A 16,654-nucleotide genomic window follows, 5' to 3' on the forward strand; every position below is an offset into this window, starting at 1 on the left:
GAAAAATGGCAAGTTAGAAGTGGCAGAGGAGAGAGATTACACATACCAAGGAACTGAGGATTTCGATCAACGACTTCACTCATCTCTCCAACCAATTCAATGCTGGTGTATCGCACAGCCGTATGTACAGTCTCCGGGAGGCGGACAACTCCTTCTAGGACTTCCACAAGTGTTGGATTGTTTTCCCTGAGTAGAGGCGGTAAGTACTCACAGTTACTGATTTCAGAGGTTATATTCTGGCCAAATAACAGGCTGTGATGACACACAGCATTGCTAAAGGGCTTCTTTCTAAATAACCATTAAGATAAAAGTACTTGGTATTTGTTATGAAAGATTTTCAAATCCTCAAAAAAGAGGAAAAGATAGAAATGAAAGATATTGTTTCAGGAAAAGCATACTGCTCCTTAATCTTCTGAATGCCAGTAAAGTGTCTAAAGACACATCAAGCTATTAAATGCAGGCTCTTTAAACTGGAGAGGCAGACATTTACTGTGGATGAATGTCTTCTTTTAAAGAATCTATTTTATTTAGTCCTACAGCTGCAGCACCTAGAACAGTGCCTGGCACATAGTGGGCACTCAATAAATATTGCTGAATGGCTAAACAGACGAATGAATAATTCTCATAGACCATTCTCTGTTGTTATGCTCCAAAAGATTTCTTATAGCTGGATATTGGAAACTTTAAGAACAAGTAAGTATGGGTAGCCAGCTCACTAACTGAAAGAACAAGAAAATAAGCTGCAGGAATAGATTAAGTTGTCCCGATTTGGAACATGAGGGAAAATTAAAGTTAACCAAACACTTTCCATAGCTCCATGAGTTTATCTGTTCCCTCTCCTCCCTCTGTCCCCCACAAAATATACTGGCTAAAGGCCTTTTGAGTAGAGTGAAGGATGCCCCCAAAGTGGCAGAACTTAACCCAGAAATGAAAGATGTTTAAAATGTAAATAATATCCTGGATTACAGCAAGACCACCCTCTGCTAATAAACTAGTCTATTAAGTCCTTTTATATGCACTAAAAAATTATAATCATGCAGTTGGCTTGAAATACATATAAACAAAAAAATATATCGAATCTCACATTTATGCCCTATGTTTCCTAGGGACACTAAGTCAATTAATGAAGACTATCTAGCCATCATTTTTCAAACCAAGACATATTAGTTAGAATATTAATGATTTTAATAATCTTCAGACTTGTCACAGAAGGTTCAAAATGACACCAAAATTGGTTTAAGAGTAAATAGTGTGGTACATAATTAAGGACCAGGACTTCTTAATAGAGAAAAATAAACCTATTCTACCTCCTTGAATATTTACTGGATTAGAAACAATATGCCACTGACGAGGCCCTGAAAGGCAGCTAAGAAAGAAGCACTGTGCTTTTTGTAAATATCTCCCTTAACCATTTCTCCAATCAAGACTGAATACAGAGCTTGACTGCAGGTATCAGGTCACAATTCAGCATGGTACATATTAACATCGATTTATATACTCATGGCACAAAGCAAATTTTGTCTCTAGGGCTTCGTGTCATAAATAGAATTTCTATGCAATTAGAAGTAAAATTTGAATAATTTGAAATTTTTCAATGGCAATAACAAAAACAGTAATTGCCCTTTAGATCTGGCTCTTTTAGGTGAAAAGGTGCCTATGCCTTGCCTCTCTGAAACAATGTAATTAATTTTGTAAGGATAACTTACCCAAGGTCACAAAAGCAAGAAACCCAAATTAGTGTCTATTCAATTGCTTTTAAGCAAGTACCAACAATTAAACAGTCTAACAAATTCTTTACCATACCATCTTTCACAAGGGAGCCTTAGGTGGAAAAATAAATCAGCATTCTATTCCTAGCATCAAGAATAAAATAATTTCAACTCTTAGGAAATGCTGTTAAAACATGGTATCAGCAACTCAGGCTACCCTGGACTAGACTCTAGAAGTCAGAAGACTAGACGGCACAACAGAAGTAAGAAGTTCTAAAAGTCTCCAGGTATATACCATATAAGAAAAAAAAAAATAGTGTCATTTTCCTTCCTCTTGATATTTAGAGTTCCCAGCAAAAGACTTATGAGACACTCACGGATCAACACTCTTTGCTATAGCAGCCATGATAAAGAGAACCGCTTCTGTCACCTCCCAGGGTGGGTTGCCTTCTTTCAGAGTAGAATATAACTAGAGAAGAAGAGGTGGATTACGGATCCATTAAAAGGAAAACAGAATGCCAAAACAAACAAAACAAAAAATCCAGTTAAAGTAAATCCTGCTCCTTGTTTCTAAATCTAATTCTCTCTCAAGCCAGGTGAGAATATTATTTTCATTTTTTTACATCATCACTAACTAGGAGTAACTATTTTAATATTTGAAATAAACCCATTTAGACCCCCAAGAATTTATCAAAATTATCATCTGCCCCCAGAAAATGACTACTATGAGAAAAACAAAACACAGTACATGAGTGTCTTTTCCTGGCCCTGATAATAACTGATAAATACATAAACACACTTAAAATAGAGATACAATGTAAATCCTCTAAATACGTATTGGCTTTACATTTCCATTGTTTTAACTACTTGTCTGCATCAACACTGGTAGCACTGACTGAATTCCTAAAAAGCAGCTGTTTAGAAGCACCTATCACAATACTGTATCCAAGCAGAATTAATTTTTTTTAAAAAAGGTACACCTAGCAGAATACTCAGAGATGTTCTGGTCCACAATTTCCCAGATTATATCCACCTACAGAATGTGACTAAATAACATTTTTATAGTGAAATAACAGACACTGCTAGGAAAGGCAAAATTAAACAGCTCTCTTATTATACAACTTCACAGAGCCTTTAATATAGTATTTATACCATTTCCTAATTTTAATTAATGATATAACTTTTTTTTTTTTGGCAAAAAACATCTCATGGGGTTGATGTTCCACAGACTATATCTTGAACAACATTGATAATTTACATAAATTTGTAAATTAAGTCAAAGGATTGAGAAGATCAAAGGATTTCTCAAAGCCATAGAGCTAAAGAGAGAAGAGCTAAAATCTGAGCAGAGGTCATCTGTCTAAGATCCAGGGATCTCATTTAAGTGGCTTTTTAAGAATCCTCAACTCTTCATAGATGGGTCAATAAGCATGCTTTGCTTAATATAATGAAGATAGTTATACTTTAATTAATACTTTTTAGATCGTATTATGCCCAAATATACAAAAAATGACTGAGCTACCAAAAAAAAAAAAAAAAAATTTAGGTTAGTTCAGTATTGCTGTGACAAAGCTTCCAAAGTAGTATTTCAGAGCTCATTAGAGTATAATCCAGCAATATGAAAACCGCCTGAAATTATACTAATGTTAAGTGATATGGAATGATGATGATTGTAACCTTATGCGGTAAAATGTTACTCACTGATTGTCAGGAAAACCTCTGGACTATGAATCTTCTACTCTAGCATAGTCACCTCTGGGATGAAACTGCACAGGAATCTAACCATAAGTGTGGACAAAGATAATGCCAAATAACTACAAGAGTTACCAGGAGTTGGTATGTAATTACTAAAGCAGAAACACTTGCCTATTGTTCCTGGCTAGGTTCAAATTCCCTATAAGTATCCTAGAGGCTTTAATGCTTATCTATGATCTTCTATTCCAGCTGTACAAGTGGAACAGCAATCATTGCAAGCATACAGAGTAAACCATAACTGAATCATCCATAAACTGCAACCGACTTGTAAAATGTTAAATAAACATAGCTACTATATGCCAGGCAGTGTGCTAGGCACTTGCATATCTATTATCTCATTCGGCCACCAAAATTGAAGAAATAAGATGGAACATTCACAGAAGACACAGAAGTGAATACAATTAACGTGACCAGTAAAACTGGAAACAATCTCCAAATAGGCTTACCTGAGCAAAACACTCCATAGACCCTATCAAGAAAATCAAGTCCTTTACCAGGTCTGATACCCTCATCCGAAACTCCCCGAAGTCATCAGTCTCCTCAGGAACCCCCTCCTAAAATATCAAATCAGATAACATTTGCTTTAAACTCACTGCAGCTTTCAATGACCTCTACAAAATCAAGAAGAAGAAAAAAACCATTAAGCAGTCAAGTTTCAATGAGCCAAAGTTGCCTAAATCACAAGGGTATTTTACTTTAGACAGAGGGTTTCCCAAATTGTGAGGTATACAAGTCAAGACAACCTATTCTCTGCCTTTACCAGGAGAAATTCTTTGGTTTGTATGTGTGTTTTGTATTTTATTTTTATTTTTTTGAGACGGAGGCTCACTCTGTCGCCCAGGCTGGAGTGCAGTGGTGCGATCTCTGCTCACTGCAACCTCTGCTTCCCAGGTTCCAGTGATTCTCCTGCCTCAGCCTCCCAGGTAACTGAGATTACACACACACGCCACCACACCTGGCTAATCTTTGTATTTTCAGTAGAGACAGGGTTTTACCATGTTGGCCAGGCTGGTCTCAATCTCCTGACCTCAAGTCAGCTGCCCACCTCGGCCTCCCAAAGTGTTAGCCACCGTGGGCCAGCGTGCCCTGCTGTGTTTTGTATTTCTAAGCTACAGCTTGTTTTGCTGTCGGAAAAATGTGGCTTGGGGAGAGTGAGAAGTGACCTGGAAGAAGTAGTAAATTAAGTGATAAGCCTATCTAGAGAAGGTCAGCTCTTTAGTACCAAACAAACTGAAGATTTATGTTTCAAGATCTACCAAAATCAACCACTGTCACAATAACTTCACACAGAAAATATACTTTCATTTTTGAGACAAGGTCTCGCTCTGTCACCCAGGCTGGAGTGCAGTGACATGATCTCGGCTCACTGCAGCCTTGACCTCCTGGGCTTAATCCTCCCACCTCAGCCCCCGAGCAGCTGGGACTATAGGCATGCACCACCACGCTTGGCTAATTTTTATATTTTTTGTAGAGTTGGAGTTTCGCCATGTTGCCCAGGCTGGTCTCAAACTCCTGAGCTCAAGCGATCTGCCCACCTTGCCCTCCCAAAGTGCTGGAATTATAGGCATGAGCCACATGCCTGGCCTCAATTAATTTTTAAAATTTTTTTGTAGAGGTAAGGTCTCACTATACTACCCAGGCTGGTCTCAAACTCCTGGGTTCAAGTGATCCTCCTGCCTTGGCCTTCCAAAGTGCTGGGATTACAGATGTGAGCCCAGCCCAGAATTTTAAACTTAAACATTTCATGTAGGTGGACAGATACAAAAAACAAGCATAGTAAAATACGAATAGTGGAATTTAGGTAGGTATACAGATGTTCTCTATGACATTATTTTATGTTTGCTGTGCATTTGAAATTTGTCATTAAAAAATTTAAAGATCATTTATATTCCATGGCTTCCTATTCCAAATACTTCTGTATCTTTGCTATTCTGACATACTTCTGTAAATAAATAAAGAGTTACCAATTATAAGATGGTTAAAGGCACGTACGAGAATCTTGGGCCCAAATACCTGGGAAAAGCCCTTAGTACTATTGAGAATTGCTAATCTAGTTCAACCTCCTTGCTTTAAGATGAAGAAATTAAGGTGAAGGAATGAGGAGGAAACGACGGCTATCTCAGATGAGATAATGGCTAACGTTATAAAGCACTATACAAATTATAAAGCACTGTACACTTACAAGTGTAAGAAATTACCCGCAAGGGAAATGGTGCCACAGAATTAGCAAAGGCAAAAAAGGGATCAAGCACAGAGCCATTTAAACCAAAGGGGCCCTGCTTTATAAATCAGGCTTCCAAATAAAATGTGGTTGAAGACAGGAGTCTTCACTTTATTTTATTTTTTTGAGACTGAGTCTTGCTCTACTGCCCAGGCTGGAGTGCAGTGGCGCAATCTCGGCTCACTGCAACCTTCACCTCCTGGGTTCAAGTGATTCTCCTGCCTCAGCCTCCTGAGTAGCTGGGATTACAAGAACTTGCCACCATGCCCAGCTAATTTTTGTATTTTTACTAGAGACGGGGTTTTGTCATGTTGGCCAGGCTGGTCTCAAACTCCTGACCTCAAGTGATCCACCCACCTCGGCCTCCCAAAGTGCTGGGATTACAGGCGTGAGTCACCACGCCCAGTTGGATTCTTCACTTAAAAAAAAAAAGCGGGGGTGGGTGCAGTTTGAAAACCACTAGACTAAATCATGACTAAGGTTGTGTGGAGATACAAAATACCATGACTCAAACACAATACTAACATTAAAATTAAGAGAATAGCACGTGGGATTTAATTGTAAGCAATAAAACTTACTGCAGGTCCTACATTAAAGGATGGATTCAACCAACCAACAGGATGAAATCAATGTGGCAAAATTTGAAGAGACTAAGCATGATGTTTGAAGAGTTTTCTAATAAACTAATAATATTTCTAGTATTTTTTTCTAAGCAAATAGTTTTCTATATTCATTTAAACTATAAAATCAGTATAAATAAGATTTTAAAAATGTGTATGGGCCAGGCGCGGTGGCTCACACCTGTAACCCCAGCACTTTGGGAGGCCGAGGCGGGCGGATCATGAGGTCGGGAGATCGAGACCATCCTGGCTAACACGGTGAAACCCTGTCTCTATTAAAAATACAAAAAATTAGCTGGGCACGGTGGTGGGCGCCTGTAGTCCCAGCTACTCGGGAGGCTGAGGCAGGAGAATGGCGTGAACCCAGGAGGCGGAGCTTGCAGTGAGCGGAGATGGCGTCACTGCATTCCAGCCTGGGCTACAGAGCGAGACTCCGTCTCAAAAAAAAAAAAAAAAAAGAAAAATGTGTATGTTCATGGGGCAAAATCATACACACAAATATTTCATCTAACCACTTATTTTCTACTATTTAATAAGAGTACAAAATTTTGGCCGGTCGCGGTGGTTCACACCTGTAATCTCAGCACTTTGGGAGGCCGAGGTGGGTGGATCATGAACGAGGTCAGGAGATCGAGACCATCCTGGCTAACGGTGAAACCCCATCTCTACTAAATATATAAATAATTAGCCTGGCATGGTGGTGGGTGCCTGTAATCCCAGCTAATCCGGAGGCTGAGACAGAAGAATGGCATGAGCCCAGGAGGCAGAGTTTGCAGTGAGCAGAGATCACGCCACTGCACTCCAGCCTGGGTGACAGAGCAAGACTCTGTCTCAAAAAAAAAAAAAAGAGTACAAAATTTTACATTCTGATTTTTCTCTTACCATATCATCATTTCTCTACCTTTTAATTGCTGGATCAAGTTGCTAAATCATAACTCTTCTTATATAATTCATATAACTCTTGTTATACTGCTGTACATGGGTTTATAATTTTTACTTTTATAGGTAACATTTTGTATAGAAAATAGCTGTTTTTCTCTTCTGCAGATTTAAGATATATTCCCAGGAAAAGAATTACTGGTTTAGCTGGAGTGGTTTTTTTTTTTTCTTCCTGAATAGACCTAACAGATTATACTGGTACTGACTTCTTCAGCATAAGCTGTAGAGTGACAAAACCTGCCAGTCCTCCCACCTCAGCCTCCTGAGTAGCTAGGACTACAGGTGTGTGCCACCAGGCCCGGCTAATTTTCTTTTATTTCTTTTTGTAGAGACAGGGGTTTCCCTGTGTTGCCCAGGCTGGTCTTGAACTCCTGGGCTCTAACGATCCAACCGCCTTGGCCTCCCACAGTGCTGGACTACAGGCATGAGCCAGGGTGCCCAGCCAGGTTTATTATCTATCTTCTCAGTTCCTTTTCAAGTTGGCACTGACAAGAGGAAGAAATTAAGATTTGAAGAGGTAGAGAAGGGAACTTACATGGTCTGGTTCCAGCTGGCAGTGTCGAGCCAAGGCGTGAAGCAGCCTCTGAATGTAAGCTTTGAAGATGCCATGAATAACTTCATCGTTAGTTTTGTACAAATGCTCCCCCAGTCGGTACCAAAAGTTAAATGAAATTTCTACTACCTGTTAGGTTAAAAGAGATGATTTATTTGAATGGGAAAGGAATAGAATAAGAAGACATTTTATTATCACCACGACCATATAGGAAGAAAGATATATTTTTAAATAATATGAGTGGAGCTAGTTAAGAAGTCACCTTTTCTCTAGCAGATTTACTATTATCTCCCCAAATTGTCTTCCCACATTAGGCCCAAATCTCCATTTAGAATGACTGGCTTTACATTCCATTTAGTCCTGAGGTAATGCCTCCAAAAGTACATTAAATTTTGAATTTAGAGAAAACGATAACAGACATGGAAGTCTTTATTTTTATTTATTTTTTAGAGACGGAGTTTCATTCTGTTGCCCCAGCTAGAGTGCAGTGGCACGAACACATGCACTGCTGCCTCAAACTCCTGGGCTCAAGCGATCCTCCTGCCTCAGCCTCCCAAGTAGCTGGGACTACAGGTACACACCACCAAGCTCAGCTAATTTCTTTTTTTTTTTTTTTTTTTTTTTTTTTTAGTAGAAACAGGGCCTTGCCATCTTGCTCAGGATGGTTTTGAACTCCTGCCCTCAAGTAATCCTCCCACCTAGGTCTCCCAAAGTGCTGGGACTACAGGCATGAGCTACCGCATAGTTTTATTTTATTTAAAACAAATTTCAGCCAGGCGCGAAACACCATCTCTAAAACAATACAAAAATTAGCCAGGCACGTAGGTGGCACATGCCTGTATTCCCAGCTACTCAGGAGGCTGAGGTTGGAGGATCACCTGAGCCCAGGAGGCTGAGGCTACAGTGAGCCGTGATCGCACCACAGCATTCCAGCCTGGGCAACAGAGTGAGACCCTGTCTCAAAAGATATATATATATTTTATTTAGAGACAGGGTTGCCTAGGTTGGAGTGCAGTGGCACAATCATGGCTCACTGCAGCCTTGAACTTCTGGGCACAAGCGATCCTTCCACACAGCCTCCTGAGTAGCCAGGAGGACTACAGGCGCTCGCCATTATGTCTGGCTAATTTTTAAAATTTTCTGTAGAGACAGGGTCTTGCTCTGCCATCTAGGCCAGAGTGCAGTGGTGTAATTATGGCTCACTGCAGCCTCGAACTCTTAGGCTCCAGTGATCCTCCCATTCAGCCTCCTGAGTAGCTGGGATGAGAGGTGTGCACCACCACACCCAGCTAATTTTTTAAATTTTCTGTAGAGACAAGGTCTTGCTTTGTTGCCCAAGCTGGTCTCAAACTCCTGGGCTCAAGCAATCCTCCCACCTCAGCCTCCAAAAGTGTTAAGAGGTATGAACCTCATTAGAGGTATGAACCACTGTGCCCAGCCAGAAGTCTTTTTATTTTTATTTATTTATTTTTTTTGAGACGGAGTCTTGCTCTGTCACCCAGGCTGGAGTACAGTGGCGCGATCTTGGCTCACTGCAACTTCCACCTCCTGGGTTCAAGTGATTCTCCTGCCTCAGCCTCCTGAGTAGCTGGGATTACAGGTGCGCATCATCACCCCAGCCAATTTTTGTATTTTTAGTAAAGATGGGGTTTCACCATGTTGGTCAGGCTGGTCTTGAACTCCTGACCTTATGATCTGCCCACCTCAGCCCCCCAAGGTGCTGACAGGCGTGAGCCACTGCACCCGGCCAGAAGTCTTTTTTAAAGTACTTTCTTGAAAATTCTGAAATCATTTCATTGAATGTTTGAGATTAGAACATTTCTTACTTGGCAAACCATCTGCAACTCCTGAACATAACTGATTCAGCTTCATGTCACTTTTATTCACCTGTTCTCTTGAGTGTGAGGGAAAGGGAGAAAAAGCCTGGGATTTTACTCGTAGCCTCTTTTCCATATGGTACTGTTTAAAGGAGTGATAATTGCATGGTGTTACATTCTCCCAGAAATGTTTTGGGTTCCATTCAAATCTAGGTATCCTCATGACATTACGTAAAACAAATAAACGTTGTCTTGTATGTGATAACAGAAAACAGGTCAGAGTCACAGGACTACTGTGCCTAAGGCACAGTAAGAGGATCCCTACCATCCTTTTCCCATCAAGGATCCAAAACAGAGCTATTTAAAACAATGCCCAACTTGGGAGCACTTCTTTCTCACTTTTTTTTTTTTTTGAGATGGAGTTTCGCTCGTCGCCCAGGCTGGAGTGCAGTGGCCTGATCTCAGCTCACTGCAACCTCTGCCTCCTAGGTTCAAGCAATTCTCCTGCCTCAGCCTCCCAAGTAGCTGGGATATTACAGGTGTGAGCCACCACGCCCGACTAATTTTTGTATTTTTAGTGGAGACAGGGTTTCACCATGTTGGCCAGGCTGGTCTCAAACTCCTGACCTCAGGTGATCCGACCACCTCGGCCTCCCAAAATGCTGGGATTACAGGCGTGAGCCACCAATCCCGACCCTTTCTTATTTCTTATTCTATAAAGAGGTAAAACTTCTCAAATAAATGAGATTTTTAAAAATCTAGCAAACTGAGGTAGGTAGGGTGTGAAGGATTCTGAATGATAGAGACCCTTAAGTCCTTTCAATTCCTTTGTCATTCTCATCCATCATTTGGAGAAAAATTGGGGGTGTTAAGACTTGTGGAGGTATAGTTAGAATTTGGTGTTTTTTAGCTGTAAAGCTCTAGAGAATAAGTCAAGCTAGACAAGGGGTTCATTGGAAAGGCTTGCTTTCTAACAAGTTCCTTGAGGGGCCTACAACAGCCCAGCCAACCAGGTAAGAAAATAGAAATGGACACAATGCAGAAACCCAAATATAATTTTTTTTTAAATTCCAAAACAGACGAAATCACATTAATTAAAAACAAGACTGTAATTTCTCAACAATAAAAATGTGGGCACGAGGTAATGAAATATAGATAATATGCAGCACACAACTTGGAGAATAATGGCCTTTGAATAGCGTAAACACTACCTCATATTGAGGATGTCCTGCACAGATAAGAAGCAGCTCCAGAGTTCGAAGGTCCCCAAGACCTTGGCCTGGAGTACAAACAATTTTTTCAAGGAAAGTTTCACATAGTTCAGTGAAAATACGGCAGTAATTCAGAACTCTGCAGAAGACAGGGGAATGAGAACAACGAGTCAGAAATCTGGATATTATAAGTATATACGGGCACAGTTAATCAAATAAATAAAAGGTTCCTCAGTCTAAGGGACATCTAGTGATTATTTACTATGCTGTATCACAATTCCCATGACAGACACCTTTACCTAGATCATACACCCCTACACAAGTGACTTGTCAGTTCAAATTCTCTATTATTAAAACATTTGAATAAAAATTCCCATCTAATCACACTTGATATTTTAAAATTTGTCTCTAATTTTTAAAGCCTTACCTTTCTATGGTAATTCTACAAACCCTGCACCCAATTTGCCACTCTAGGTTCAGAAGAGCATAGTAGAGCGTCTTTAGGAAGCACTATCTGTACTTTACAGAATCACTGAGAATCACAAATGACAGACGAATAATAAAAAGTGACTTAAAAGAATGACCAGACTGTAGGTAAACCCAGGGCTCCAGACTTAAACAATTACTCACTTGTCTAAATCTTCACGTGCCACGGCCATATGATAGGCAGTCTCCAATGTCAGCACTCCCTGAAAAAGTTGCATGGCTAATGGCAAGTTTGTCTCCACATTCTCAATGGCGTAGAGAGCTGAGCATACACAGTCCGAAGCAGCTTCATGTAGGTTAGATGAGGTCTTATCCTGTTGCTGGGGAGGTAGCAGGAATAGGGAAGCAAGAAGTATGATCACTAAGGAGTAATCTACAGTTGGCCCTGCACACCCTAGGGTTCAACCATCGATAGAAAATATTCAAAATACAAGTAAATAATAATACAATGAAAAATACAAATTTAAAAATAACCCTATAACAACTATTTACATAGCATTTACATTGTATTAGGTATTATAAGTAATTTAGAGGTGATTTAGAGTATATGGGAAGATGTGGGTAGGTTATATGCAAATACTGCTCCATTTTATATAAGGGACTTGGGCATCTGCGTATCTTGGAAACTGTACACAGAGGGGCAGGGGTAGTGGGTGGTCCTGGAACCAATCCTTGGAGGATAGCGATGGATAAGTGTAATAGGAAAACAATTAGAGCCTCTTTCTTTCTTTCAATTATAGCCTCTTTCTGAACACGTACTTTAAATGTGTAACAGTCAAGTCATAGCCTTCCATGAGACAACATCCATCAATCTTCCCAATCCTATTTCTATTTCCTTATATGTCAAGCAAATCAGCCTTTCTGTCCCTAAGTCATGGTCATATCGTATCTAATCTCCATGTTCTTATTCACACCAGCCCCTCCAAATGGAAAGCCATGTGTTCCCTACCCTATTCTAGTGTGTGAAAATCTTTTCCATCCTTTTTCTGATATTCAAGTACTACCTAAAATGAAAGGGCTATAGGCCGGGTGCGGTGGCTCACGCCTGTAATCCCAGCACTTTGGGAGGCCGAGGCGGGCGGATCACGAGGTCAGGAGATCGAGACCATCCTGGCTAACACGGTGAAACCCTGTCTCTACTAAAAATAAAATGAAAGGGCTCAACAAGTATCAAAGACACATACCTAAACACATCATTGTGAAATTTCAGAATACCAAAGTTAAACAAAGGTCTGTAAAATTTCAGGGGAAGACAGAAGGAGGTAATAGTAAGGAGCAGAAATCAGAGTTCTCCAACTTTTCATTAACAATGATGCATGCTAGTAAAGGAGAGCAAGGCCTTTGAAATTTTGAAGGAAAATAATATTCAACCTACAACTTTATACCTAGCTGAGTCATCAATCAAGATTGAAAGCAAAATAAAAATAGTTCTCAGGCATGCAAAAATTCCAAGTTTACTTTCCATTATATCTTTTCTGAAGAAGTTATTTGAGGGGGTTTGAGAAACAGCTAACCTAATCCAGAAAGCACAGTAAAGACAAGTCCCAAGATGACAGGGAGTAGATCTAAAGAACAACTGATGCAAATCAGAGCAGACCAAAAGGTCCAAGAAGAGAATCCTCCCGGGTTTCTAGTGAAGAGAGTACAGATGAGATGTTGAATACACTTAGTAAGGGCGTATTAGTCTTCCTTGAATAATTTTTAAAAAAGGATATTTAAAATCTCCAGTGGGACAAAAAGCTATATAAGCAGGTTTGGGAGAGCACAAAGATGCAAATTATTCATTAGGTATTCTTAGATTGAATAGTGGGTTCAAAGATTCTCATTATATTACCAAGTTATAAAAAGTCAGTGTTCGAGCTGGGCATGGTGGCTCACACCTGTAATCCCAGCACTTTGGGAGGCCGAGGCCGGTAGATCACGAGGTCAGGAGATCGAGACCATGGTGAAACCCCGTCTCTACTAAAAATACAAAAAATTAGCCAGGTGTGGTGGTGGGTTCCTGTGATCCCAGCTACTTAGGAGGCTGAGGCAGGAGAATGGCATGAACCCAGGAGGTGGAGCTTGCAGTGAGCCAAGATGGCGCCACTGCACTCTAGCCTGGGCAACAGAGCAAGACTCCGTCTCAAAAAAAAATACAAAAAATTAGCCGGGCATGGTGGCACACACTTGTAGTCCCAGCTACTCAGGAGGCTGAGGCAGGAGAATCATTTGAACCCAGAGGGCGAAGGTTGCCGTGAGCCGAGATTGCGCCACTGCACTCCAGCCTGGGTGACAGAGGGAGACTCTGTCTCATAAATAAATAAATAAATAAATAGTAAGTGTTCATACTTATTCTTTTGTATATATGAAGTATTTTAATTTTTAAGTTTTTGTTTGTTTGTTTTTGTTTTTTTTTAAAGAGCTGTTGGGGGAAAGTTGTACAAGAAAGTCACGGTCCAAACATAAAGCAAAATAAAATGTGACATAGGCCAGGTGTGGTGGCTCACATCTGTAATCCCAGTGCTTTGGGAGGCTGAGGTGGGAGAACTGCTTGAGGCCGGTTCAAGACTAGCCTGGGCAATAAAGAGAGACTCTGTCTCTAGAAAAAAATAAAAATTAGCCAGGCATGGTGGCACATGCCTATATCCCAGCTACTTGGGAGGCTGAGGCAGGAAGATTGCTTGAAGCCAGGAGTTTGAAACTACAGTGAGCTACAATCATGCCAATAGAGCTACTCCAGTCTGGATGACAGGGAGACACCCTGACTCCCTGTGACACTCCCCCTAAAAAGAAAAAAAGTAGCATGATTTTAAACCACTGAATGAATGTAAAAATGAGAATATATTTTACCCTGACTCTAGATAAACACTCTTACTAGTCACAGAGGGGTCCTGACACTGGATCAGTAGAGGAGATAATATAATCCTGGCATACTAATTAACTTCTTCCTTACTCCAATTCCAATTTCCAGAAATTACCACTGTTAAGTTTTAAGTGTATTCTAGACTGTCCTCCATTTATATGTAATCACATGTACATTTTTTAAACAAAAGTGGGACATGACTTTATTTACAGTGATTACTCTTCACACTATTTGTTGAGGTGATAATAAATATTATCATTATTGAGGAAGGATACCAACATACATGGAGACAGACAATGGCAAGCAAAACAATGACTGGCATCCTAATTTTCCTAAGACTTAGCTTCTGATGCAAAAATGACACAGAAATACACTACCAATGACATGCCAAATGTCTCCTTGAAAAATGTCTTTCTTTTCTTTAATTCACAGTGGCATCAATCTAGCATCATGGTACTATCTTCTAAGTAATAGCGCATCAGCATACATTCACAATACATGCAGCTTCCATACTAATACATCTTCATTGAAGGAAACCCTCCAGCAGAAAGAGACAAAGTTTTTCATGTCTCCAAAGACCCCTTCAATAATATTTATGCTTGAGATAATGTTATGTTTCTTGTTCTAATATGTTATCTTATTCTAATCACTCCCTAACTCCTATCTACCAAGACTATATTACTAGGCACTGCTACTTTCAAAGCTTAAAGAAGAAACACACAAGTATTTAAAAAGACATTAGTACTTACTCTACTAATCTCAAAAACCCAAATCCATTTTGCACATACAATGTTTAATCTCAACTACAAAGATAATATCTTAATCTATAATTGTCTCTGGGTGCACTAAACATAATTTTTAATTCTTCTTGTTCTATTTTATCCTAAACTTATGATGCACATATAATTGTATCATGGAAATGTCTAGGATTCAATGACCATTACTGAAATACATAATTTTATATTTTTAAAACAAGGAAAAAGATACCAATGGTTATTTGGATTTTAATATGTAAATCATGCATCAACATATAAGATTGTTTTCTTCTTAAACATAACTATATCCTATTAGGAGTATTAAAACTGATACTTCTAATTTGGTACCTCGTAGAAAGGAAGGAACATTGCTGCATTCTTAATACACGCCTTCCAGCTACTGTGCAAAAATTTAAAAACACTGTTATGTCCCAGCAGGTTAGTCACGAAAAGTGATTGGCAGAAATACTTTGATAAATAAGGTCATTACTTACCAAAACCTCAAAAAGGAGTGCTAGTAATTTATTGTTAGCCATGAAGTTACTGTCCAAAACTCCCAAGTTAAACCAACTTCCCAAACAGCGAAAAACCTTCATAAGCATTTTCTCATCTGTTCCTGCTTTTTCCACACAGGTCATCTGAATAGGGAAAAAAACTTAAAATGAATAATGTTAATCTATATATTTAAACCATTATTTCAATCACCTTACAAGTATAATAATGAGAAGGATGGCAATAAAACAGTCAACGGTTAAAAGTGCTTTTTAAGTTTAAGTGTCACTGTTTTTTTTTTTTTTCCTTTTAAGAGAGAGGTCTTGCTACATTGCCCAGGTGGGACTACAGGCATGTGCCACTGCATCCAGCTAGGCACCACTGTTCTAAATACCACTAATCTACTTAATCCCCGAAATGGTTTGGTTCTGTGTCCCCACCCAAATCTCAAGTCAAATTGTAATCCCCAATGTTGGGGGAGGGTTCTGGTGGGAAGTGACTAAATCATGGGAATGAACATCCCCCTTGCTGTTCTTGTGATAGAGTTCTCATGAGATCTGGTTGTTTCAAAGTGTGTAGCACCTCCCCCTGCTCTCTCTCTCGTGCTGGCCGTGTGAAGACGTGTCTGCTTCCCCTTCACCTTCCACCATGATTGTTAAGTTTCCTAAGGCCTCCCTAGAAACAGAAGCCCGTACAGCCCAGAGAACCATAAGCTGATTAAACCTCTTTTCTTTATAAATTACCCAGTTTCAGGTATTTCTTTTTTTTTTTTTTTTTTTTTTTTTTTTTTTTGAGATGGAGTCTTGCTCTGTTGCCCAGGCTGGAGTGCAGTGCCATGATCTCGGCTCACTGCAACCTCCACCTCCCTGGTTCAAGCAATTCCCCTACCCCAGCCTTCCAAGTGGCTGGGATTACAGATGCACGTCACCACACCCAGCTAATATTTTTGTATTTTTAGTAGACAAGGGGTTTCACCATGATGGCCAGACTGGTCTCAAACTCCTGACCTCAGGCAATCTGCCCACCTCGGCCTCCCAAGGTGCTGGGATTACACGCGTGAGCCACTGAGCCCAGCCTCAGGTATTTTATAGCAGCATGAGACTGGACTAACACAATCCCCAAATACAACTTTATAGGTAGGTACTATTATTGTCTCTACTTTCTCAATGGGAAAACTGAAGTACAGAGAGGTTACAGACTTACCCAAGTTGTTTCAGAAATAACTTACTAATTTCTTAATTCCCAATTCTG

The 16,654-nt window shown here is 39.9% G+C and overlaps 1 protein-coding gene across 3 annotated transcripts in view; it reads right to left on the reverse strand.

Moving 5' to 3' along the window:
- Nucleotides 1-16,654, reverse strand: part of TNPO3 (transportin 3) — a 102,702-nt gene that overhangs the window by 36,230 nt on the left and 49,818 nt on the right. For all 3 annotated transcript variants that reach the window (XM_003261313.4, XM_030825538.1, XM_030825539.1), the window contains 7 exons: nt 15,406-15,549; nt 11,456-11,631; nt 10,826-10,964; nt 7,780-7,926; nt 3,911-4,018; nt 2,087-2,178; nt 47-186 (listed from right to left, as the gene is read on the reverse strand). In XM_003261313.4, the coding sequence (XP_003261361.2) occupies nt 47-186; nt 2,087-2,178; nt 3,911-4,018; nt 7,780-7,926; nt 10,826-10,964; nt 11,456-11,631; nt 15,406-15,549 (946 nt within the window). The remainder of the gene's footprint in view (nt 1-46; nt 187-2,086; nt 2,179-3,910; nt 4,019-7,779; nt 7,927-10,825; nt 10,965-11,455; nt 11,632-15,405; nt 15,550-16,654) is intronic.

Source organism: Nomascus leucogenys, chromosome 13 (genome assembly GCF_006542625.1).
Source record: "Nomascus leucogenys isolate Asia chromosome 13, Asia_NLE_v1, whole genome shotgun sequence".
In the NCBI taxonomy this organism is placed as follows: domain Eukaryota; kingdom Metazoa; phylum Chordata; class Mammalia; order Primates; family Hylobatidae; genus Nomascus; species Nomascus leucogenys.